Source organism: Pecten maximus, chromosome 17, assembly GCF_902652985.1.
Source record: "Pecten maximus chromosome 17, xPecMax1.1, whole genome shotgun sequence".
Lineage (NCBI taxonomy): Eukaryota > Metazoa > Mollusca > Bivalvia > Pectinida > Pectinidae > Pecten > Pecten maximus.
This window is the reverse complement of record NC_047031.1, coordinates 350,990-378,402: the sequence shown is the minus strand read 5'-3', so window position 1 is coordinate 378,402 and position 27,413 is coordinate 350,990. Positions and strand designations below refer to the sequence as shown.

Genomic DNA, 27,413 nt, shown 5'->3' with positions numbered 1-27,413 from the left:
TACTTATGGACAGCTACAGGTAACTTTAATTATTGGACAGCTACAGGTAACCTTACTTATGGACAGCTACAGGTAACTTTACTTATTGGACAGCTACAAGTAACTTTAATTATGGACAGCTACAGGTAACTTTAATTATGGACAGCTACAGGTAACTTTAATTATTCGACAGCGACAGGTAGCTTTAATTATGGACAGCTACAGGTAACTTTAGTTATTGGACAGCTACAGGTAACTTTAATTATTGGACAGCTACAGGTAACTTTACTTATTGGACAGCTACAGGTAACTTTACTTATGGACAGCTACAGGTAACTTTAATTATGGACAGCTACAGGTAACTTTACTTATTGGACAGCTACAGGTAACTTTACTTATTGGACAGCTACAGGTAACTTTAATTATGGACAGCTACAGGTAACTTTACTTATTGGACAGCTACAGGTAACTTTACTTATGGACAGATACAGGTAACTTTAATTATTGGACAGCGACAGGTAACTTTAATTATGGACAGCTACAGGTAACTTTAATTATTGGACAGCTACAGGTAACTTTACTTATTGGACAGCTACAGGTAACTTTAATTGTTGGACAGCTACAGGTAACTTTTATTATGGACAGCTGCAGGTAACTTTAGTTATTGGACAGCTACAGGTAACTTTACTTATGGACAGATACAGGTAACTTTAATTATTGGACAGCGACAGGTAACTTTAATTATTGGACAGCTACAGGTAACTAGTTATTGGACAGCTACAGGTAACTTTAGTTATTGGACAGCTACAGGTAACTTTAGTTATTGGACAGCTACAGGTAACTTTAGTTATTGGACAGCTACAGGTAACTTTAATTGTTGGACAGCTACAGGTAACTTTAATTATGGACAGCTACAGATAACTTTACTTATTGGACAGCTACAGGTAACTTTACTTATTGGACAGCTACAGATAACTTTACTTATTGGACAGCTACAGGTAACTTTACTTATTGGACAGCTACAGGTAACTTTACTTATTGGACAGCTACAGGTGACTTTACTTATTGGACAGCTACAGGTAACTTTAATTATGGACAGCTACAGGTAACTTTACTTATTGGACAGCTACAGGTGACTTTACTTATTGGACAGCTACAGGTGATATGTTGAAGGAACACATAATATGGTAGACGATAAAGGGGGAAGAAATTTTATCAGAAGTTTTGAACAAAGACAAACTGAAAGATACATTCCACTATAACTTTACTGTCAGACGATATATCAAATTAGACTAAATTCCTTTCAGTCATAGTCCACATATCTGTACTACCTGTGTATACCATTCTAATTGTCACGGCTCTCCTTCGTTGTACTATTATATTCCCAAATGTACTATTATATTCCAAGATGTACTATTATATTCCAAGATGTACTATTATATTCCCAAATGTACTATTATATTCCAAGATGTACTATTATATTCCAAGATGTACTATTATATTCCCAAATGTACTATTATATTCCAATATGTACTATTATATTCCCAGAAGTACTATTATATTCCCAAATGTTCTATTATATTACCAAATGTTCTATTATATTCCAAGATGTACTATTATATTCCCAGATGTACTATTATATTCCCAGATGTACTATTATATTCCCAGATGTACTATTATATACCCAGATGTACTATTATATACCAAGATGTACTATTATATTCCCAGATGTACTATTATATTCCCAGATGTACTATTATATTCCCAGATGTACTATTATATACCCAGAAGTACTATTATATTCCCAGATGTACTATTATATACCCAGATGTACTATTATATACCAAGATGTACTATTATATTCCAATATGTACTATTATATTCCCGGATGTACTATTATATTCCCAGATGTACTATTATATACCAAGATGTACTATTATATTCCAATATGTACTATTATATTCCCAGATGTACTATTATATTCCCAGAAGTACTATTATATTCCCAGATGTACTATTATATACCCAGATGTACTATTATATACCCAGATGTACTATTATATACCCAGAAGTACTATTATATACCCAGAAGTACTATTATATACCCAGATGTACTATTATATACCCAAATGTACTATTATATATCCAGATGTACTATTATATTCCCAGATGTACTATTATATTCCAAGATGTACTATTATATTCCAAGATGTACTATTATATTCCCAAATGTACTATTATATTCCAAGATGTACTATTATATTCCCAGATGTACTATTATATTCCCAGATGTACTATTATATTCCCGGATGTACTATTATATACCCAGATGTACTATTAGTCTTCTTGAATATTTGCACGAGCTCAGCATTTATTGAAACTGCCAAATATCTACACAAAGGGAGATAAGTGTAATTAGCAAGAAATCAGCCTGAAATTGCCGTTTATGTAAACAAAAAAGACACTCTAAAAGGCATGGTACAAACCATTTCACAGTCTCCGGCGATACCTGTCTCAGACGTCCGATATTTTACATAATAGACAGTCTCCGGCTCATATCATTTGTACATGGGCATGGAGATTATACAGAACTTGCAGAATAGAAAGCCTCTTTATACTGATATTGTTTTTCTGCCTAAATAGAACCTATACGGTCATGGAACAATGAAACGATTGTCAAGAAAATTTACATGAGTGACCCTTGCCCTACCAGAGTAACCCTTGCCCTACCGAGTGACCCTTGCCCTACCAGAGTAAGCCTTGCCCTACCAGAGTAACCCTTGCCCTACCGAGTGACCCTTGCCCAACAGAGTAACCCTTGTCCTACCAGATTAACCCTTGCCCTACCAGAGTGACCTTTGCCCTACCAGAGTAACCGAGTGACCCTTGACCTACCAGAGTGACCCTTGCCCTACCAGAGTAACCCTTGCCCTACCAGAGTAACCCTTGCCCTACCAGAGTGACCCTTGACCTACCAGAGTAACCCTTGCCCTACCAGAGTAACCCTTGCCCTACCAGAGTGACCCTTGACCTACCAGAGTGACCCTTGCCCTACCAGAGTGACCCTTGACCTACCAGAGTGACCCTTGCCCTACCATTTGTTTATTTTCAACCAATAAGTTAAAGTCTCTTCATGCTAACCTAATTTTTTTTTCAAAATGTTATTATTCTAAAATAAGATAATAAGCAATGAACAAAAATAGATTTGGAGATCTTTAAGATTGATGAACAAGTACAATTAGTTTAACACCAGGTGTTCAGTGAGGGTTAGTGTCTGCTGCCTCATCGACGTCACCAACAATAACAGTTCATGTCAAAATGCGGATAACGTCATATTCCCAGATGGAAACTAATATTGTGGTATCGAAGTTTACATATGTATGGTATCTAGTCATACGAATGTTGGCTAGGCCTTTACACGGTGTTATAAAGGTTCTACAAAAAACGTTCTGATAAAAAGCATTAAAATAACACTGATATTACACTAAAAAAACAACAAAAAACAACAAAAAAAAAAAAAAAAAAATGGATGTACACTGAATTAAAGTTCCAACAACAAAAGCAGGAGCGGAAATGCAAATTCTAAAGCATAATTCCGTATGTATGTATGAACGATGTTATGCATTCTTAATTACCAGGTATGGTTTCCGGAACAGATCCACAGAAACCGCCAGTCTCTCAATAACGTTTTTTTTATTAACTAAATATATCATATCTCAAACTATATGAGTCTTCTCTGACACAAGGATAGTCAATAGTTAGCTGAAATGTAGCGGGACTGGACTGGGTCGATCATCGGTGACCAGGTAGCTCAATTGGTAGAGCATCCGGCTAGTGTTCGGAGGTCCCGGGTTCGAACCCGGTCTGACCGCTACATTTGCACCTCTCCTGTTACATGTACTAGAAACCTGGTTACATATTTCCTTCAAGATATCAATTTATTTACGACAATAACAATATCTCTCCAGAACAATAGCATTCTTATGACGTAAGACGCAGTCAGACTGCCCGGCATACTTGTTTGTACGTAATATATCACCAATAAGAGAAAATTCTCCCTTGAAATATCGAACTGTTGCCTCGAAGTCAGCGTGGCTCGGTAAAACAGTAAACTGTACAACAAAGTAGATCTTAGTAGAAAAGTGTTTCACTTCGTTTTTAAATCGGCGTCCTAGACTCCATACGTGACGAATTGTGCTGAGAGTTAAATTTGTACATAAATGAGACACGTTTAGAAGCATGATGTTTATTTCTTTGACGACCCGCTGTGAAATATTGTAGGCTATCTTAGATTTATTTGAATAGGAATAGTTGGATGATTGACACATACAATAGTTAGGCGGTATTTTTAAATCGGCACACGTTCGACCTCTACTGATGTTCCTAAGCAAACTGGTTCCGTATTTTCCAGTGACCCGTGGCGTCACGTGACCTTTGCCAAGCTCTATTATGTCATGAAGGGTAGCATAAACATCAACATTACTGGTTAATTTATCTCGATTTTCTTTCAGATTTTCATATAAATCGCTGTGTTCTTCACGAAACCAACGCGGAAGAGAAACGTAAAAAGCTGGTAAGCTTTCTTCAAGTCGACCCTGAAATGATTTCCTAATTGGCCCATATCTGCTTCCATGATCACCAAATATTAGTAGTAGGGTATTGTTGAGTAGACCACGTGTGTGAAGGTCTGACAGTGTCCGTTTTAGAGGCAGATCTACTATACCTAGTCCATTAGGGCTGCTGTGTGTCGGATCATTGATAAACGTGAAGGTAAACTTAGGAACGTCATGGTATGTTGTAATAAAATCTGCTAATTTATCAAATATGCCTTGTAGTATCAGTTTGTTTCCCGAACAGAGTCCGTCGCTGTTAGTTCTCTCCATCCCCAATATATAGGGCCGCATGTAGTAGTCGACAGGGGCCTGTCTAAACCCCTTACGTAGGTAATGATATACAGCCATTGAAGTCCCATCCTGGCCCATCAGGGTAACGTAGCCAGCCTTCTTAAAGTCCTTCCAGATAAACGGATAGTTGTCATAGAACATGAGGCTGTCGTTCATTTCCTGTACTGGGATACCTAACATCATTGGAATTATGTTAGGAAATGTATTTTTCCCCAATTTGTTATACCCTTTCAGTTCCACGGCCGCCATTTTCTTCCTAAGGAAATTTCTTGTAAAATCCATATGACGGATGAAATTCATACGCGATGTTGACTCTAGACCAATCATTACAACATCCAGTGGTCTTTTCCTCGACAGGGTCTCGCCTTTGGTAGCATTTCTGTTTCTCTGTCTTAACTTGATTAAAGTTTCGTTTCTGATCACAAAGGCATGCTGTTCCCGAGTAAGAATTTTGTCTTTTATATTGAAGCAAACAACAACACAAAATTCATCAGTGACTTTGATAGATTCGGTAAAATTCATGAATTTATTTTTGAGCAACTTAATTTCATTGTGATGGTTGATTCTCTTAACATACGGCCGATATGAACATCTTGAGAAGTTCGGGTAATATTTACTGATAACCGTTTTGTTAACAATCACTTTTAAACCTTTCTGATATGTAATAAGGTTCCAGTGTTGACACGGATGATATTTACGTATACGAATTAAACTGTAAACATCAGGTGAGAACGGATATAAGTTTGGGATGCTACAGATCTGTACTTCCTTACGTAACGTGTGATTTATTTTAGTGGGGACAACCCTGGTATCCATTTGAAGCATGATAGGCAAGTCATATACTCGGTCATATAAAATGAGACAAGCAAGCAGTAACCCAGACATTAGTCCGTAGCAAACCACATGAATTGTTCGGCGCATGCTTGGGTAGGCCATCCTTGAGCTGATATATCTGCAATATAACAAAATGAAATACGAAGTCAGTTCATATGTTGTGAAATGCATATCTGCCAAGTCTGTTTGTTGCGTTTAGAAATTATCGAGTACAATAAAAAGGCAACAGAGATAGCCATGAAGGAACAATTACAAAAAGAGTAAAAACTATTTTTGATAATAATATTGATAATTAGTTTTGATGTTTTCGTTAATCGTTTATAATTTCGTTTCGATCTTGGTACATGTTGACAATGCAATCAATTAGCAATCATAAAAGTATTGGATTTAGCCGCCTTGTGTCCCCAGAAGGCCGCAGTAGCTGTGTAGAGCAGTCATATATTGAATTGTAATTCGCTGAATATATTAAGGACACAATATGTTAGACACAATCTGCGTTAAAACAAATTAAGTAGATATATACATTAGAGCCTTAATGAATTAAACTGCAGTTTATCGTTGTGTGTCTTCCTAGGGATCGCCAGAATGTTTTATTTCCGTCATTACTTCGTAAAATTACAATATACATTAGATTGTATAACGTTGTGATGTTGTATAATATTGAGTTATGATTCTATATAACGTTAAGTTGTGATATTCTATATAACGTTAAGTTGTGATGTTATATAATATTGAGTTATGATTCTATATAACGTTAAGTTGTGATGTTATATAATATTGAGTAATGATATTATATAAGGTTAAGTTGTGATATTATATAATATTGAGTTATGATTCTATATAACGTTAAGTTGTGATGTTATATAATATTGAGTTATGATTCTATATAACGTTAAGTTGTGATGTTATATAATATTGAGTTATGGTATTATATAACGTTAAGTTGTGATATTATATAATATTGAGTTATGATTCTATATAACGTTAAGTTGTGATAGTATATAATATCGAGTTATGATTCTATATAACGTTAAGTTGTGATGTTATATAATATTGAGTTATGATTCTATATAAGGTTAAGTTGTGATATTATATAATATTGAGTTATGATTCTATATAACGTTAAGTTGTGATGTTATATAATATTGAGTTATGATATTATATAACGTTAAGTTGTGATATTATATAATATTGAGTTATGATTCTATATAACGTTAAGTTGTGATATTATATAACATTGAGTTATGATATTATATAACGTTAAGTTGTGATATTATATAATATTGAGTTATGATTCTATATAACGTTAAGTTGTGATGTTATATAATATTGAGTTATGATTCTATATAACGTTAAGTTGTGATGTTATATAATATTGAGTTATGATTCTATATAACGTTAAGTTGTGATATTATATAATATTGAGTTATGATTCTATATAACGTTAAGTTGTGATGTTGTATAATATTGAGTTATGATTCTATATAACGTTAAGTTATGATATTATATAATATTGAGTTATGATGTTATATAACGTTAAGTTGTGATGTTATATAATATTGAGTTATGATTCTATATAACGTTAAGTTGTGATGTTATATAATATCGAGTTATGATGTTATATAATATTGAGTTATGATTCTATATAACGTTAAGTTGTGATGTTATATAATATCGAGTTATGATTCTATATAACGTTAAGTTGTGATGTTATATAATATTGAGTTATGATTCTATATAACGTTAAGTTGTGATGTTATATAATATTGAGTTATGATTCTATATAACGTTAAGTTGTGATGTTATATAATATTGAGTTATGATTCTATATAACGTTAAGTTGTGATGTTATATAATATTGAGTTATGATTCTATATAACGTTAAGTTGTGATGTTATATAATATCGAGTTATGATTCTATATAACGTTAAGTTGTGATGTTATATAATATTGAGTTATGATTCTATATAACGTTAAGTTGTGATATTATATAATATTGAGTTATGATTCTATATAACGTTAAGTTGTGATGTTATATAATATTGAGTTATGATTCTATATAACGTTAAGTTGTGATATTATATAATATTGAGTTATGATTCTATATAACGTTAAGTTGTGATGTTATATAATATTGAGTTATGATTCTATATAACGTTAAGTTATGATATTATATAATATTGAGTTATGATTCTATATAACGTTAAGTTGTGATGTTATATAATATTGAGTTATGATTCTATATAACGTTAAGTTGTGATATTATATAATATTGAGTTATGATTCTATATAACGTTAAGTTGTGATGTTGTATAATATTGAGTTATGATTCTATATAACGTTAAGTTATGATATTATATAATATTGAGTTATGATGTTATATAACGTTAAGTTGTGATGTTATATAATATTGAGTTATGATTCTATATAACGTTAAGTTGTGATGTTATATAATATCGAGTTATGATGTTATATAATATTGAGTTATGATTCTATATAACGTTAAGTTGTGATGTTATATAATATCGAGTTATGATTCTATATAACGTTAAGTTGTGATGTTATATAATATTGAGTTATGATTCTATATAACGTTAAGTTGTGATGTTATATAATATTGAGTTATGATTCTATATAACGTTAAGTTGTGATATTATATAACATTGAGTTATGATTCTATGTAACGTTAAGTTGTGATATTATATAATATTGAGTTATGATTCTATATAACGTTAAGTTGTGATGTTATATAATATTGAGTTATGAGTTTATATAACGTTAAGTTGTGATGTTATATAATATTGAGTTATGATTCTATATAAATGATATCAGGGACCTCTAAGTGATGATACTGTATAACGATGACTTGTGATATTATATAAAATGGAGTTGTGATACTTCATCACATTGAGTTATGATACTATATAACGCTAAGTTATGAGTTCAGGTTACGGTGAGCTATAATACAATATAAAGTTGTGATGTGATATTTATAAAATGGTTTACTGATACTTTATAACGCCGATTGAAGTTACTTTATAACGTTGACTTGTGATATTATATAACACTAAATTATGATATCAGGTAACGATGAGTAATTGTACTACATATAACATTTTGTTGTGATGTTATATAAAATAGAGTTATGATATCATATAACACTGAGTTATGATTCTATATAACGTTAAGTTGTGATATTATATAACATTGAGTTATGATATTATATAACGTTAAGTTGTGATGTTATATAATATTGAGTTATGATTCTATATAACGTTAAGTTGTGATATTATATAATATTGAGTTATGATTCTATATAACGTTAAGTTGTGATATTATATTACACTGAGTTGTTGCATTATATAAAACGCTGAATTATGATACTATATATCATTGAGTTGTGACATTGTATAATGATATTTGACATTTTGTATCAGGTTGAGTTGTGACATTGTATAATGTTGAGTTGTGACATTGTATAATGATTAGTTGTGACATTGTATAATGTTGAATTGTGACATTGTATAATGTTGAATTGTGACATTGTATAATGTTGAGTTGTGACGTTGTATAATGTTGAGTTTTGACATTGTATAATGTTGAGTTGTGACATTGTATAATGTTGAGTTGTGACATTGTATAATGTTGAGTTATGACATTGTATAATGTTGAGTTGTGACATTGTATAATGTTGAGTTGCAACATTGTATAATGTTGAGTTGTGACATTGTATAATGTTGAGTTGTGACATTGTATTATGTTGAGTTGTGACATTGTATAATGTTGAGTTGTGACATTGTATAATGTTGAGTTTTGACATTGTATAATGTTGAGTTGTGACATTGTATAATATTGAGTTTTGACATTGTATAATGTTGAGTTGTGACATTGTATAATGTTGAGTTTTGACATTGTATAATGTTGAATTGTGACATTGTATAATGTTGAGTTGTGACCTTGTATAATGTTGAGTTTTGACATTGTATAATGTTGAGTTGTGACATTGTATAATGTTGATTTTTGACATTGTATAATGTTGAGTTATGACATTGTATAATGTTGAGTTGTGACATTGTATAATGTTGAGTTGTGACATTGTATAATATTGAGTTGTGACATTGTATAATGTTGAGTTGTGACATTGTATAATGTTGAGTTGTGACATTATATAATGTTGAGTTGTGACATTGTAAATGTTGAGTTGTGACATGTTATATTGGAGTTGTGACATGTCAATGTTGAGTTGTGACATGTATAATGTTGATGACATTAATAATGTTGAGGTTGTGACATTAGTAATGTTGAGTTGTGACATTGTAAAGTTGAATTGTGACATTGTATGTTACGTTTTGACATTGTATAATGTTGATTGTGACATTGTATAATATGATTTGACATGTATAATGTGAGTTGTGACATTAAATGTTGAGTTTTGACATTGTATAATTTGAATTGTACATTGTATAATTGATGGACTTGTATATGTTGAGTTTTGACTTGTATGTTGAGTTGTGACATTGTATAATGTTGAGTTTGACATTTATAATGTTGATTTGTACATGTATATTTGATGTGACATTGTAAATTTGAGTTTTACATGTATAATATGAAGTTGGACATTGTATAATGTGATTGTAATTCATAATTTGATTGTGACATTGTATAATGTTGAATTGTGACATTGTATAATGTGGAATTGTGACATTGTATAATGTTGAGTTGTGACGTTGTATAGTGTTGTGATATTTTAAAACGTTGCAATATAAAATCAGGTAACGCTGAGGTCCCTGTGCTATTTTAGTCTCATTATTTTTTTGTTTTCATCATTTCGGGGTCAGAAATGCCAAGTTGTTAAGATATACCGAAATGTAAAGAAAAAGATATAGAGGTGCGCAGCAAGAATGAACTTGCTACAATTAAAAATGGCCACACGCTTTTCTGGAAGGGAAGGACACAAACAGTTCCAATATAGTCGCCGAATTCGTACTTAATTCAAGTTCTTATGTAAAAAATTAAAAAAGGACGTTTAGATTTTGCCGCATTTTTTTCAGATATGTATTTGCTAATAAAATTTGTAATATTTTGATAAATGTTAAAAAAAACCATACTTAAATAAGATAAAAACGAGACTTTAACGTGATTGAAACAACAGAGGAGTACAACCGTAACATAGAATATACAAGAAATTACTTGACTTGTTTGCATATGATTAAACCTTATAATACTGTTTTTTTCTTTCTAAATAAGATTGAACTTTTTCCCTCCTGGCTTGTTTAAACCTAAGTAAAATAGATTTTGCCTGATTGTTGCTTAATCATAATAATATTTATTCAATCCCTACATATTTTGATTATTTCTTCATCATGAAGTCTTAGGTTTTTTTATTCTCTTTTATTTTCATTGGAATCGGTTTAATCTCAACAGTGTTGAAATGTATTCATGTTTTAAATTCCACCTTGGTTTTATCTCAGTCATGTTAATCAGAACTGATTTGTAATGTCTTGCTGTCTTACAATTGTAAATCTCAACTTTTTATCTAAGTCAGTATAATTTAAGTATATTTTTCATGTATTGATTTCTTAAATCATACCTTTTTTTGTCTTATTAAAGTTCTCTCCAACATTGCTTACATTGTTTATTTGTCAAAGTGTCGAAATGTTCGCTTGATAGATATATGGTACACCACCAATCAGGTATTCCGTACTTTTTTCTCATATTTCAAAATATGTTATTGATTTTAGTGTCGGTCACCGAGAAAAAACTATAAAGTTTTTATAAGGTTTCGTCATGTTGGATCGATGTCCCCATGTATGTCACGAAAAAGGTGCGAGAAAAATAGTCCACCATACGTTTGATACGTTCAACCTGAGGTAGAACATCCCTACCCCACATACCTACGTATGATGGACTCTATTATTCCTTTCAGCTTATATGTAAACATCTTGCCATCTTGTATATATACAATAATCAGTCCGCCTGAAGAAGCCTGAGAGGGCAGAAAGGCCTTGCGGCAAAGTCTGTTTTTTGTTATTTTTTATACAATAATTTGATATATTGATGGTCATTGGATGAGACAATAATCAGGAACTTTTTCACAATGTGTAAAACACAAGTTTAACTTTCGATACTCCCACATTGTATGACGTAACGTGTATTGCATTGATTACAAATCATGTAGAGTTTAATAGTCACTAATAAACGAAGAACTTTTAGAAGGAGATACTTGAACAGTGTATTGTATTACCACGATGAAATTGGTATAAAGAAATGACGAAAAGGTACAATAAATAAACATGTCCTATAGGCGCTACCGCTTGGCTTTGTATCTGGAAGTTTAAAACCTCCGTTAGAATCCGGAGATAGCGTCATCATTACCCAAAGACTCGGGAGAAACAGGATCGATCATAAAGAAATAGCCACATGACGAAAAAAGCAATGCACGTGCTCGAAATATATTTGTTTTTGTTTTTTTGTTTTTTTAGCATTTGTTCTAATGGAGATAAGTCAAAAACTGTACAAAATGAGTGTGAGAGTACAGAATCGAGGCCCGTCAGTTTCCAACTTTACACATAGCAAACCTGTGTGTTGGGTTATATATAACACGTACGTTTTTAAATCTGTATTAACCAGATGTGAAGCCTTTTGTCTATGGACTCTAGTAGCTTTACTTGTGTGCGTGCAACCATATCAATGTCACTCATAACATACAGACAAAGGTAACATATTAGGTAGTACATACCATACAGACAAAGGTAACATATTAGGTAGTACATACCATACAGACAAGGGTAACATATTAGGTAGTACATACCATACAGACAAAGGTAACATATTAGGTAGTACATACCATACAGACAGAGGTAACATATTAGGTAGTACATAACATACAGACAGAGGTAACATATTAGGTAGTACATACCATACAGACAAAGGTAACATATTAGGTAGTACATACCATACAGACAGAGGTAACATATTAGGTAGTACATACCATACAAAGGTAACATATTAGGTAGTACATACCATACAGACAGAGGTAACATATTAGGTAGTACATACCATACAGACAAAGGTAACATATTAGGTAGTACATACCATACAGACAGAGGTAACATATTAGGTAGTACATACCATACAGAAGGTAACATATTAGGTAGTACATACCATACAGACAAGGTAACATATTAGGTAGTACATACCATACAGACAAAGGTAACATATTAGGTAGTACATACCATACAGACAGAGGTAACATATTAGGTAGTACATACCATACAGACAAGGTAACATATTAGGTAGTACATACCATACAAAGGTAACATATTAGGTAGTACATACCATACAGACAGAGGTAACATATTAGGTAGTACATACCATACAGACAGAGGTAACATATTAGGTAGTACATACCATACAGACAAGGTAACATATTAGGTAGTACATACCATACAGACAGAGGTAACATATTAGGTAGTACATACCATACAGACAGAGGTAACATATTAGGTAGTACATACCATACAGACAGAGGTAACATATTAGGTAGTACATACCATACAGACAAAGGTAACATATTAGGTAGTACATACCATACAGACAAGGTAACATATTAGGTAGTACATACCATACAGACAGAGGTAACATATTAGGTAGTACATACCATACAGACAGAGGTAACATATTAGGTAGTACATACCATACAGACAGAGGTAACATATTAGGTAGTACATACCATACAGACAGAGGTAACATATTAGGTAGTACATACCATACAGACAGAGGTAACATATTAGGTAGTACATACCATACAGACAGGTAACATATTAGGTAGTACATACCATACAGACAGAGGTAACATATTAGGTAGTACATACCATACAGACAAAGGTAACATATTAGGTAGTACATACCATACAAAGGTAACATATTAGGTAGTACATACCATACAGACAGAGGTAACATATTAGGTAGTACATACCATACAGACAGAGGTAACATATTAGGTAGTACATACCATACAGACAGAGGTAACATATTAGGTAGTACATACCATACAGACAAAGGTAACATATTAGGTAGTACATACCATACAGAAGGTAACATATTAGGTAGTACATACCATACAGACAGAGGTAACATATTAGGTAGTACATACCATACAGACAGAGGTAACATATTAGGTAGTACATACCATACAGACAAAGGTAACATATTAGGTAGTACATACCATACAGACAGGTAACATATTAGGTAGTACATACCATACAGACAAAGGTAACATATTAGGTAGTACATACCATACAAAGGTAACATATTAGGTAGTACATACCATACAGACAGAGGTAACATATTAGGTAGTACATACCATACATACAAAGGTAACATATTAGGTAGTACATACCATACAGACAGAGGTAACATATTAGGTAGTACATACCATACAGACAAAGGTAACATATTAGGTAGTACATACCATACAGACAGAGGTAACATATTAGGTAGTACATACCATACAGACAAAGGTAACATATTAGGTAGTACATACCATACAGACAGAGGTAACATATTAGGTAGTACATACCATACATACAAAGGTAACATATTAGGTAGTACATACCATACAGACAAAGGTAACATATTAGGTAGTACATACCATACAGACAGAGGTAACATATTAGGTAGTACATACCATACAGACAGAGGTAACATATTAGGTAGTACATACCATACAGACAAAGGTAACATATTAAGTAGTACATACCATACAGACAGAGGTAACATATTAGGTAGTACATACCATACAGACAAAGGTAACATATTAGGTAGTACATACCATACAGACAAAGGTAACATATTAGGTAGTACATACCATACAGACAGAGGTAACATATTAGGTAGTACATACCATACAAAGGTAACATATTAGGTAGTACATACCATACAGACAGAGGTAACATATTAGGTAGTACATACCATACAGACAAAGGTAACATATTAGGTAGTACATACCATACAGACAGAGGTAACATATTAGGTAGTACATACCATACAGAGGTAACATATTAGGTAGTACATACCATACAAAGGTAACATATTAGGTAGTACATACCATACAGACAGAGGTAACATATTAGGTAGTACATACCATACAAAGGTAACATATTAGGTAGTACATACCATACAGACAGGTAACATATTAGGTAGTACATACCATACAGACAAAGGTAACATATTAGGTAGTACATACCATACAAAGGTAACATATTAGGTAGTACATACCATACAGACAAGGGTAACATATTAGGTAGTACATACCATACAGACAAAGGTAACATATTAGGTAGTACATACCATACAGACAGAGGTAACATATTAGGTAGTACATACCATACAGAGGTAACATATTAGGTAGTACATACCATACAGACAGAGGTAACATATTAGGTAGTACATACCATACAGAGGTAACATATTAGGTAGTACATACCATACAGACAGAGGTAACATATTAGGTAGTACATACCATACAAAGGTAACATATTAGGTAGTACATACCATACAGACAGAGGTAACATATTAGGTAGTACATACCATACAGAGGTAACATATTAGGTAGTACATACCATACAGACAGAGGTAACATATTAGGTAGTACATACCATACAGACAAAGGTAACATATTAGGTAGTACATACCATACAGACAGAGGTAACATATTAGGTAGTACATACCATACAGACAGAGGTAACATATTAGGTAGTACATACCATACAGACAGAGGTAACATATTAGGTAGTACATACCATACAGACAGAGGTAACATATTAGGTAGTACATACCATACAGAAAAAGGTAACATATTAGGTAGTACATACCATACAGACAGAGGTAACATATTAGGTAGTACATACCATACAGACAAAGGTAACATATTAGGTAGTACATACCATACATACAAAGGTAACATATTAGGTAGTACATACCATACATACAAAGGTAACATATTAGGTAGTACATACCATACAGACAGAGGTAACATATTAGGTAGTACATACCATACAGACAAAGGTAACATATTAGGTAGTACATACCATACAGACAAAGGTAACATATTAGGTAGTACATACCATACAGACAAAGGTAACATATTAGGTAGTACATACCATACAGACAGAGGTAACATATTAGGTAGTACATACCATACAGACAGGTAACATATTAGGTAGTACATACCATAGAGACAGAGGTAACATATTAGGTAGTACATACCATACAGACAGAGGTAACATATTAGGTAGTACATACCATACAGAGGTAACATATTAGGTAGTACATACCATACAGACAGAGGTAACATATTAGGTAGTACATACCATACAGACAGAGGTAACATATTAGGTAGTACATACCATACAGACAAAGGTAACATATTAGGTAGTACATACCATACAAAGGTAACATATTAGGTAGTACATACCATACAGACAGAGGTAACATATTAGGTAGTACATACCATACAGACAGAGGTAACATATTAGGTAGTACATACCATACAAAGGTAACATATTAGGTAGTACATACCATACAAAGGTAACATATTAGGTAGTACATACCATACAGACAGAGGTAACATATTAGGTAGTACATACCATACAGACAGAGGTAACATATTAGGTAGTACATACCATACAGACAGAGGTAACATATTAGGTAGTACATACCATACAGACAGAGGTAACATATTAGGTAGTACATACCATACAGACAAAGGTAACATATAAAGGTAGTACATACCATACAGACAGAGGTAACATATTAGGTAGTACATACCATACAGACAGAGGTAACATATTAGGTAGTACATACCATACAGACAAAGGTAACATATTAGGTAGTACATACCATACAGACAGAGGTAACATATTAGGTAGTACATACCATACAAAGGTAACATATTAGGTAGTACATACCATACAGACAGAGGTAACATATTAGGTAGTACATACCATACAGACAGAGGTAACATATTAGGTAGTACATACCATACAGACAAAGGTAACATATTAGGTAGTACATACCATACAGACAAAGGTAACATATTAGGTAGTACATACCATACAGACAGAGGTAACATATTAGGTAGTACATACCATACAGAGGTAACATATTAGGTAGTACATACCATACAGACAGAGGTAACATATTAGGTAGTACATACCATACAAAGGTAACATATTAGGTAGTACATACCATACAGACAAAGGTAACATATTAGGTAGTACATACCATACAGACAAAGGTAACATATTAGGTAGTACATACCATACAGACAGAGGTAACATATTAGGTAGTACATACCATACAGACAAAGGTAACATATTAGGTAGTACATACCATACAGACAGAGGTAACATATTAGGTAGTACATACCATACAGACAGAGGTAACATATTAGGTAGTACATACCATACAAAGGTAACATATTAGGTAGTACATACCATACAGACAAAGGTAACATATTAGGTAGTACATACCATACAGACAGAGGTAACATATTAGGTAGTACATACCATACAGACAGAGGTAATATATTAGGTAGTACATACCATACAGAGGTAACATATTAGGTAGTACATACCATACAGACAAAGGTAACATAGTAGGTAGTACATACCATACAGACAAAGGTAACATATTAGGTAGTACATACCATACAGACAGAGGTAACATATTAGGTAGTACATACCATACAGACAGAGGTAACATATTAGGTAGTACATACCATACAGATAGAGGTAACATATTAGGTAGTACATACCATACAGACAGAGGTAACATATTAGGTAGTACATACCATACAGACAGAGGTAACATATTAGGTAGTACATACCATAGAGACAGAGGTAACATATTAGGTAGTACATACCATACAGACAGAGGTAACATATTAGGTAGTACATACCATACAGACAAAGGTAACATATTAGGTAGTACATACCATACAAAGGTAACATATTAGGTAGTACATACCATACAGACAAAGGTAACATATTAGGTAGTACATACCATACAGACAGAGGTAACATATTAGGTAGTACATACCATACAGACAGAGGTAACATATTAGGTAGTACATACCATACAGACAAAGGTAACATAATAGGTAGTACATACCATACAGACAAAGGTAACATATTAGGTAGTACATACCATACAGACAAAGGTAACATATTAGGTAGTACATACCATACAGACAGAGGTAACATATTAGGTAGTACATACCATACAGAGGTAACATATTAGGTAGTACATACCATACAGACAGAGGTAACATATTAGGTAGTACATACCATACAGACAGAGGTAACATATTAGGTAGTACATACCATACAGACAGAGGTAACATATTAGGTAGTACATACCATACAGACAGAGGTAACATATTAGGTAGTACATACCATACAGACAGAGGTAACATATTAGGTAGTACATACCATACAGACAGAGGTAACATATTAGGTAGTACATACCATACAAAGGTAACATATTAGGTAGTACATACCATACAGACAGAGGTAACATATTAGGTAGTACATACCATACAGACAGAGGTAACATATTAGGTAGTACATACCATACAGACAAAGGTAACATATTAGGTAGTACATACCATACAAAGGTAACATATTAGGTAGTACATACCATACAGACAAAGGTAACATATTAGGTAGTACATACCATACAGACAGAGGTAACATATTAGGTAGTACATACCATACAGACAGAGGTAACATATTATAGGTAGTACATACCATACAGACAAAGGTAACATATTAGGTAGTACATACCATACAGACAGAGGTAACATATTATAGGTAGTACATACCATACAGACAAAGGTAACATATTAGGTAGTACATACCATACAGACAGAGGTAACATATTAGGTAGTACATACCATACAGACAAAGGTAACATATTAGGTAGTACATACCATACAGACAGAGGTAACATATTAGGTAGTACATACCATACAGACAAAGGTAACATATTAGGTAGTACATACCATACAGACAAAGGTAACATATTATTATTACCCCTCCTAAGGTATACGTGTAGACTAGCATTAATACTCTGGATGCATGAGACATACTTTTAGAGTGCACAGTTCAGTTCTGGAAATTCCTCCCACCATGTCATCCGAGTGATGCAGGATTTGTTCTCACGCAATCCAAGTTTTGTGGTTGTGATCCGCGATATTACAATGACACAGACATTGTTCAGGCAGTATTGTAAGTGATTTTTTATCATTAGAAGAGCTAGAAAATATACCAAATCTAGATTTCACTGTATTGAGCAACGCATTCTGATTAGATAAATGTTTCATTTTGAATGATTTCAAGATTAAAATTAATATCACACATTTTGTTATTGATTAAAATCACTACCTTCATACCAAACTTGTATGATATTATTCACGCCGTAATGTGCATTGAAAAGTCAAAGAGAATATGTGTTTATACGGACATAAAATCCAATAATAATTTGTAGATTACATAAATAGAACCACGTAGTCTTTTTGTAGTAGATGTATGTTTAATGTAATACGTAGTCACACTCTTCCTGAACAACCTTAAACACGTCTGTTCCATTTAAACTTAAACACGTCTGTTCCATTTAAACTTTACCATAGCTTCCTTGTTTTTGTCGTACATTTTCAATAGCCTAGCCAATAAATAGAATGGATGACATTTCGAATCTAATGGAAACAAGCTATATTCACCACTAGTAGGTATCTTCTGATCCTTATCAATGGCCGATTACCTTTCGAGGATAACGCAATAGAAATATTTCATTTTAAACATTTAAGTCCTTTTTTATGACCAAAATAAATCCAAACAGATATATATTCATATTTATGGAATGGTGAAAGTTCATAAAAGACGTCATTGCTATTTGCATTTCTTTAAATTAGAGGGACAATCTAATTTTTTTTAATCTATAATCAAGCTAACAAGGCTTGGATGAGTTTATACCGTGTATCGACCTTTACGTGTTATTGATTCACAAATAAAACATTTATAGGACTTTTCCATTTAAAGCACTTTCTGTGAGAGACTTTTATCTGAACTATTTCATTTTTGTTTCATTTTGTATCAAACAAATCGTTAGTATCAGTTTCCATTTTAATGTATTCATTTGTTGTGTCTGCAGGTTGGAAAGTGAAAATGAGAGAAACCTACTTATATATATACTGTTGTCGATAGTGTGAACTCCTAGCAGTAACGGTTTTCGCCTCAAATAATGTGTCAGTCATGCTTAATGTTGTCACAATATGAGAACGGCGTACGTGCTTCGCTATATTTTGTTTATGTTTCATAGCTTGTGTGTCAACGCTAATGAACTGTTGCAATAAACTAAGTTCAGGAAATCCATACCCTTATACTATTTATAGAATGGACTGATAGGCATATGCTTTATACAAAATACATACCTTGCCTGTATAATCATGTGCTTGCCATGACCAGAGCTGACCAGACGAAGTTTGACTTTTGCTGAATTATATATATATTATAAAATGTTGAATTCATTAAAATTCACTGAAGCAAAATATTTGGTTCCATATATTGGTTTGTCCCAGCATGTGATCGGACATATGTATTGCAGGCAACTGATGAATTAGGGTCATTTATGAAACTGGAATTCCATAGATAAAAACACTGATAAATCGAAGCACTGGGGTAAGTCGAATAGTTGGTTATATCGACACTGGGATAAGTCGAATAGTTGGTTATATCGACTTCGGCTTAGTTTTATTACCCTTACCCTTGTATATATATTTGAATAACCAATATAGGTACAAAAACATAGTAGTACTTGAATTATATCAGATAAACGTAGTCATAGTCGATGAGAAAATTTATAAAAGAATTGATCAAAAATGTATAGCTCGTTTATAATGATTATCTCCCATTATACATACATTTCATTTGGACTTGAACGAATGTTTTCTTTAAACACAGGTTTACTTTTTTCGGCATAGCCGTATAATATTCTTTTGGCCCCGGATATGACGCGACAGGTGGCGTTACTGGTCAAGATGAAGTATGTGATTGGTCAATGTAGCGGTAGATAGAAAATGTAGATATGCAGTTAAAACGAAACAAAGTTAAGATTGCATGCAAGCTGAATAAGTGGGTGTATCTTTTCAAATGACACATTAATAAAATCATATTTCCGATTCAAATGCAGTCTTATTATCACCATATGTGATTCAAACCGATATAATTTTGTTATCCGTGCTGAAACGCATTTATTAATTAGTTCGTTAATTTATTTCAACAGCAGATTTACACTATAATCACCAGCATTAAAGCTAAGCCGTTTATCTTTTTTAAAGATATTTCTCGTTACTTCTGAAATTCTTTGCTGCCTACCAGTTTCAGTGGAAATTTTCAAATTAAAAGATACGATACAGTTTCCTCATGAAGTGTTACACATCCTAAATGTCTTAAAATACACAAATCACATACATATAATACAATAACATGTTCAGCCTTTTCAGACTTACGAGACACTATAAACATTTACATGTCCGATATTAAAATAGATAGGCATTATAAACCACTTAAATCCTCCTTCGTACGATATAAGATTTATGTAGTAAAGCATTAAAAATACGTTTATCATTGTAAATTTTAAAATAACTTATAGCATGCATGATATATGAATCTATGCATTCATATTTCCAATATTGAATATATATATTTATATATAGTAATAATAATAAAAAAACACAAACCAGAAATTCACACTAGCGCTTTCAACATGCTTTGAGAGCAAGCTCTTCAGGTGTATCATTATATATATATATATATATGAGTGATTGCCTCGAAAAATTAACAAGCCTCATTGTCCACACTGTTTGAATTACTTCTTTGCCCCCTATATATATAGATAGATGTATCTAAATCACTTTTGCCGGACATATTAACGTTGTATAGTGTATACATTTTCTAGTGAGTATCAGTTTAGATATTGTTAGACCAGCGATATACGTTCTGATTGTCGTACCGCGAGCCTCGTCTGACACAGGTAGGACTGATACCAGACATGCATTTAATACGGGTATCTCGGAAGACCATCGTGATTGGTTCAGTCATGTGTGACCATCAGACCGCTCTCCCCTCCAGCCATACCAGGAACGATAAACTTTAGGGTTAATTTTCTCTCTCTATTGACCACACGTTGGCTTACCCTATGAGTTTTCTGCAGCTTTGTTGTAAGATATACATACCATACTGATGTTGATTTGATTTCATACAATTTCTTTGTTAGCGTTGTCGGAGCCGTACACTATAGTACTTTAGCTTTTTTTATTCGACTATTTGTTGAGCTGATGTTTAGATTTCAGATCATTTGTACCATCGTGTACCACTTACAAACGGCACAAAGATTATCGGTGGAGTTAATAAATATTAGGACAGGCATCGGTCTACAAACTGAATAAAAAAGGAATTAACGAATCTTCAAGACAAACATGGCTTCTCTGTGCGGCCATAGCCTTAGACTATGTTATTTTGCGTTGTTTGTTTTCAATTGTTTGTTGAAGTAGTGTTTATATTTCAGATCCCACGTACCGCCGTATATCACAACCAGTAAGATAATTATTTTCTTTTTGGCTATTCTTTGGTTTGGTTTGTTTAGATTAAAGTCCTATTGACAGCCAGGGTCATTTAAGGACGTGCCAGGTTTTGGAGGTGGAGGAAAGCCGGAGTACCCGGAGAAAAACCACCGGCCTACAGTCAGTACCTGGCAACTGCCCCACGTAGGTTTCGAACTCGCAACTCAGAGGTGTCGGGACACCTTAACCACTCGGCCACCGCGGTACCCGGGATATCATTAGAACAGGCAGGGGTATACAAGCAAAATAATAAAACAAGTAAACACACGCATCAATATTAAAAAAAATATATAAATGATGTGTAAAGTACTATCACCTGGAATCTGTAAAACGACCATAATTCGCCTGAATGTTTGACTCGTGTAAGGTTACATCACACTAAAGGCCCCGCGACAAGCCGACTTGGCAACCCCTACCTTACAAACTATCATTAATATACACGATTGTAGTTAAATAAACACACAATCTACTTAAACAGTAATTATTAATTAAATATGAGCCGCAGCTTTATTAAAACATGACGCATTATGGCAAGCATAGTAGGAATACAGAGGCACAAGCAGAAAATCAAAACATTACAGAGATATGGGACAGACAGATCGCTTGACAGGAACGTTTTTTACGAACATGTAACAAGGAGACAGACAGAACTAAAACCAGACCATGACTCGAACCAGGGACCTCGTAGTTCTAGACAGACGTTCTTACCATTTGAGCTACTGGCCAACAGCATTCAGCTCAGTCCAGTTCCGCTATATTACTTCCTCCTTCAACACGACAAGAAGACACAGACAATATCCTATACTATTTCTATATTACTTCCTCCTTCAACACGACAAGAAGACACACACAATATCCTATACTATTTCTATATTACTTCCTACTTCAACACGACAAGAAGACACAGACAATATCCTATACTATTTCTATATTACTTCCTCCTTCAACACGACAAGAAGACACACACAATATCCTATACTATTTCTATATTACTTCCTCCTTCAACACGACAAGAAGACACACACAATATCCTATACTATTTCTGAGAACATTTAGTTGAGCACAAAAGTAGCAGGAGTGGGAAAAGCGGAAACCAGACCGGGACTCGAACGCGAGTCCTCCGAACTCTAGATTGACGCTCCAACCTTCTAAGCCACATGGCCCCTGTCGTTTAGCCTCGAAGTTATGTAAACCAGAGTATTTGCTGATACTATCATTGATAACTTGTTTCAATATTGGCCGGATAAACAGATTTGTTAGTTAATGAAATGTAAACATACCTGGTATATAGAGGATACAACATTTTAATTAAAAAAAATACATTTATTTGCAGAAAATTTCAACAATACATTAAACATTTATAATGATTCGCAAACAATATCCGACTCGCGCTTTCCTCGCTTCATGTCATTTGAATTAAAACGTACATGGACAAAATACATCTATTACATTTTCGGGGGCGAGTATCCACTCTAAGGCAAGTTGGCATGGTAAAAGAAATTGCATCCAAGAAACATTTAGATTGATGCAAAACATGTGTTACATATGGATTGAATAGATTTTTTTTAATTTTCATTGCGGCTATGAATACCAGTAGCTAGCTACATATCCCGTGGCGGAGGATATGTAGCTAGCTACTGGTATTCATAGCCGCAATGACAATTAAAAAAAATCTATTCAATTCATATATTTACATAACCTTTTAAAAAAAAAATTATCGAGTAAACGAGAAATTTTATTAAAAAGAAAAATTTGTCATGTATACGACGAAACGCCAAATTATTAGAACAGCCGGGAGATCCCGCCTATGCACCATCGTTTACCGTGTCCTTCCGCTCCGCAGTTTGCAGGTAGTTTATTTATTTATTTTTTGCTTGTTATTTAAAACAAAGAGACATGAAATAACATCGAATACAATAATTTGCGTTAAATTAGATTTAATTTATGTAAATAGATTACTAAGAAAACATAATTTACGGAAATGAAACGAGGACTATTTTTCAAGCGTATTGATATTTTTCTGATGTTATGTGTGGAAAATCAGCACAAGAGACAAGGTTTTCATACGGTTTTCATAGTGTATTCATGGTCATATGTTTGTTTTCACATGGTATGTTCATATCAGCAAACCACATTAGGAATGTAAATATATATGTGTAATTAAATATCAGAACATATAGTGATTGGAAAACGTATTAAGCATTTTCCATTGTATTTTACAGTTAAACACAACCATATACCAAGTTTCGCTATTCCTACTGATTATCTCCCTTTGGCCTTTGGGATGTCGTTCCAATCCCTCAACATGATTTCTCTCTATTGCTAAGGCTAGCAAGTACCTACATTACTGACAATCCTCGATTATTGTAAGGTTCTTCATTCACCACCTAGTTAATAGCTGGGTTGAATGGCGGACATCGTCCATGAATAATCCTAAGGCCCGTGTTGATTTGCTTCAAGTAGGAGTTGTGGATATCTATTTATTACATTTTTACCAGTGAAATATCAAAAATTATTCATTCTATAAAAGTGATATTTTTCACTAGTGACAAATATCATATTTTTCACTAGTGAAAAATATCACTTTTGTTGATTTGACCAATCAAATCAATGATTAGAAAATACCAAAATCATTGACCAATCAGAAAGCCTGACATATATGTCAGCACCTGGACAGGGGAAACTACTTTTTTTGTTTACAAATTATCGCTGTAGTCCTAGTTAGCATACGGGGTAGGGTTTTCATTAATAAAAAATGTAATAAACAGAATATCTAACAGTGTCTTCAGTAATACCAAATATATTTCACTCGTGCGGCTAATATTTTGATATTTTTCACTCGTGCTACGCACTCGTGAAAAATATCAAAATATTAGCCCCACTCGTGAAATATATTTGGTATTACTGAAGACACTGTTAGATATCCTCTATATATGCTCTTCCTAAATTTTGTTTTGTTGTACAAACTTGTTTAAGATAGGATTACTCCTAGACCTGTTACATATCATTGTAAGATGGAAGTTCCTAGAATATTAGAGATTCACGGGGATATTTTTCTGCATCAAGTTTATATCGGAGTACACAGTGTATGCCTCATATGTGATATAAATCTATGTAACTTCCTTTTTACTTGACACTGGTACCCAACCAGATATATGAATCAACAGAGTGATGTTTTGTTAAACAGAATTCGGTAATTTCTGTCATAGACAGTAATGAGCAAAAGTGAGTTGACCTCCAGCCTTGCAGGAGAATTTTAAGTCATGACAAAGTCATCTTATCAGCTGCAGATTCCTCTGTGAACAGAGCAGGGGCCGCGGTGGCCGAGTGGTTAAGGTGTCCCGACACTTTATCACTAGCCCTCCACCTCTGGGTTGCGAGTTCGAAACCTACGCGGGGCAGTTGCCAGGTACTGACTGTAGGCCGGTGGTTTTTCTCCGGGTACTCCTGCTTTCCTCCACCTCCAAAACCTGGCACGTCCTTAAATGACCCTGGCTGTTAATAGGACGTTAAACAAAAACAAACCGAACTCTCTGAACAAATCCTCTCACTGCAAGACGTGATCAAATTGTAATGTAAACGATAGGATATCCTGCGATGTATACAGCGTATCGTAGTTTACCACGACTACTATATAGAAAAGGCATTAATTGATATAAATCGGCAAGTGAAAGTAATTATAATCTCCTGAAATCACATGGCATCTGGAGCAATTAGGTTAGACTTACTTGTCTAAGGACATAATCACGACAGAACATACTGGCTTGTTTCCTTTATTCCAGGTTCCAGAAACACTAACCGACACGTGTAGAGAGTGGTTTGTAACACTCTGATTGTGTTTAAAAATGAGCCTTACACTCTTACTTCTTATACGTCTATATTGAGTCGATATATATATATATAGTATAAAGTTATTCTGATACAACAAACGCCATTGTACCATCGCCTACTATTATCTGTGAAGGTAGGATTGGGGACATACAATACAATTACAACCAATATTACTGTAGTACAATATATGTACGACAAAACTGGTAAAACGCTGAACGAAGGTTTTAACTGCTTTTATCATTTCAATGACATAACACACTTGACGTACCCCTTTTCTTCTTCTCAATCCACAGTTATAACAGTCTTCATCTCCTTTGCGTTTGTAGCTTAAAACATAAATCCCTTCGTCATGTTTACTCCCTCGTCATTTTTGAAGGTATGCGACCACAAAAGAAGAAGATTATCAGTTCACTTGATACTGTCAGACTGCCGTAGGTACAACTAGCACTGACGACATAGGACTACACACAGGCCTTCAAACACCAAACAAATATATATAAATATGTTCTGATTGTTGTACACGTCTGTCACCAATCTGGTACTAAATACACTGCTCCGTCGACTTTCCGTCAACCGATAATACCGACACCTCTAAACAACCCCCTAGAACTGATCTCCATACGAGTGTATACTCTCGTTAAGTTTACCACCCTCGCTTTCCGCTATTCGTCAAATAGTATACTCTCAATCACTACTTATTTCTTTCGATATTATCGCCATTTTTTTCTCCGTGAAACTCATTATTGCTCTATTGTTGAAATTTTATTTTTAGATACTTCAACTATCCGTTTATACTGACACATGTAAAGAGTCACGCCTCAGCGGTTTCGTTTGCTGAACAGATCAATACGTATTCAGAGATAGGTACACGATCTTTTTTGTAATATAACAATCGGTGATTTTTACTCATATTGTGCTTGTGTTGTAAATCAAATTGCTTGTCGACATCTGTCTTCTCTACTTACGATGTTACGTCTGGTACTAGCCGAGGTCAGCAGTTATGCAATTCGAGAGCGGAAACTCCAAACATTGGCAATAACTTTTCGGCATCATGGAGTTTTCGTATAAAGCGTAGAACTGTGGGGGATATACCGACGAATACAAACTTTGCCGCTGACAAAACCAAATACATTATTATTTTGTTTCACTACAGTCAATCGATATGTTGTGTGACAATACTTG

The 27,413-nt window shown here is 33.7% G+C and overlaps 1 protein-coding gene across 1 annotated transcript; it reads right to left on the bottom strand.

The window, feature by feature from the left end:
- Window positions 1-3,502: 3,502 nt before the first annotated feature.
- Window positions 3,503-26,699, bottom strand: LOC117315431. Its single transcript, XM_033869618.1, has 2 exons — window positions 26,500-26,699; window positions 3,503-5,834 (listed from the first exon to the last, which is right to left on the bottom strand). The coding sequence occupies exon 2, from the start codon at window positions 5,816-5,818 to the stop codon at window positions 3,917-3,919; it is 1,902 nt and encodes a 633-aa protein (XP_033725509.1). The 5' UTR covers window positions 5,819-5,834; window positions 26,500-26,699; the 3' UTR covers window positions 3,503-3,916.
- Window positions 26,700-27,413: the final 714 nt, after the last annotated feature.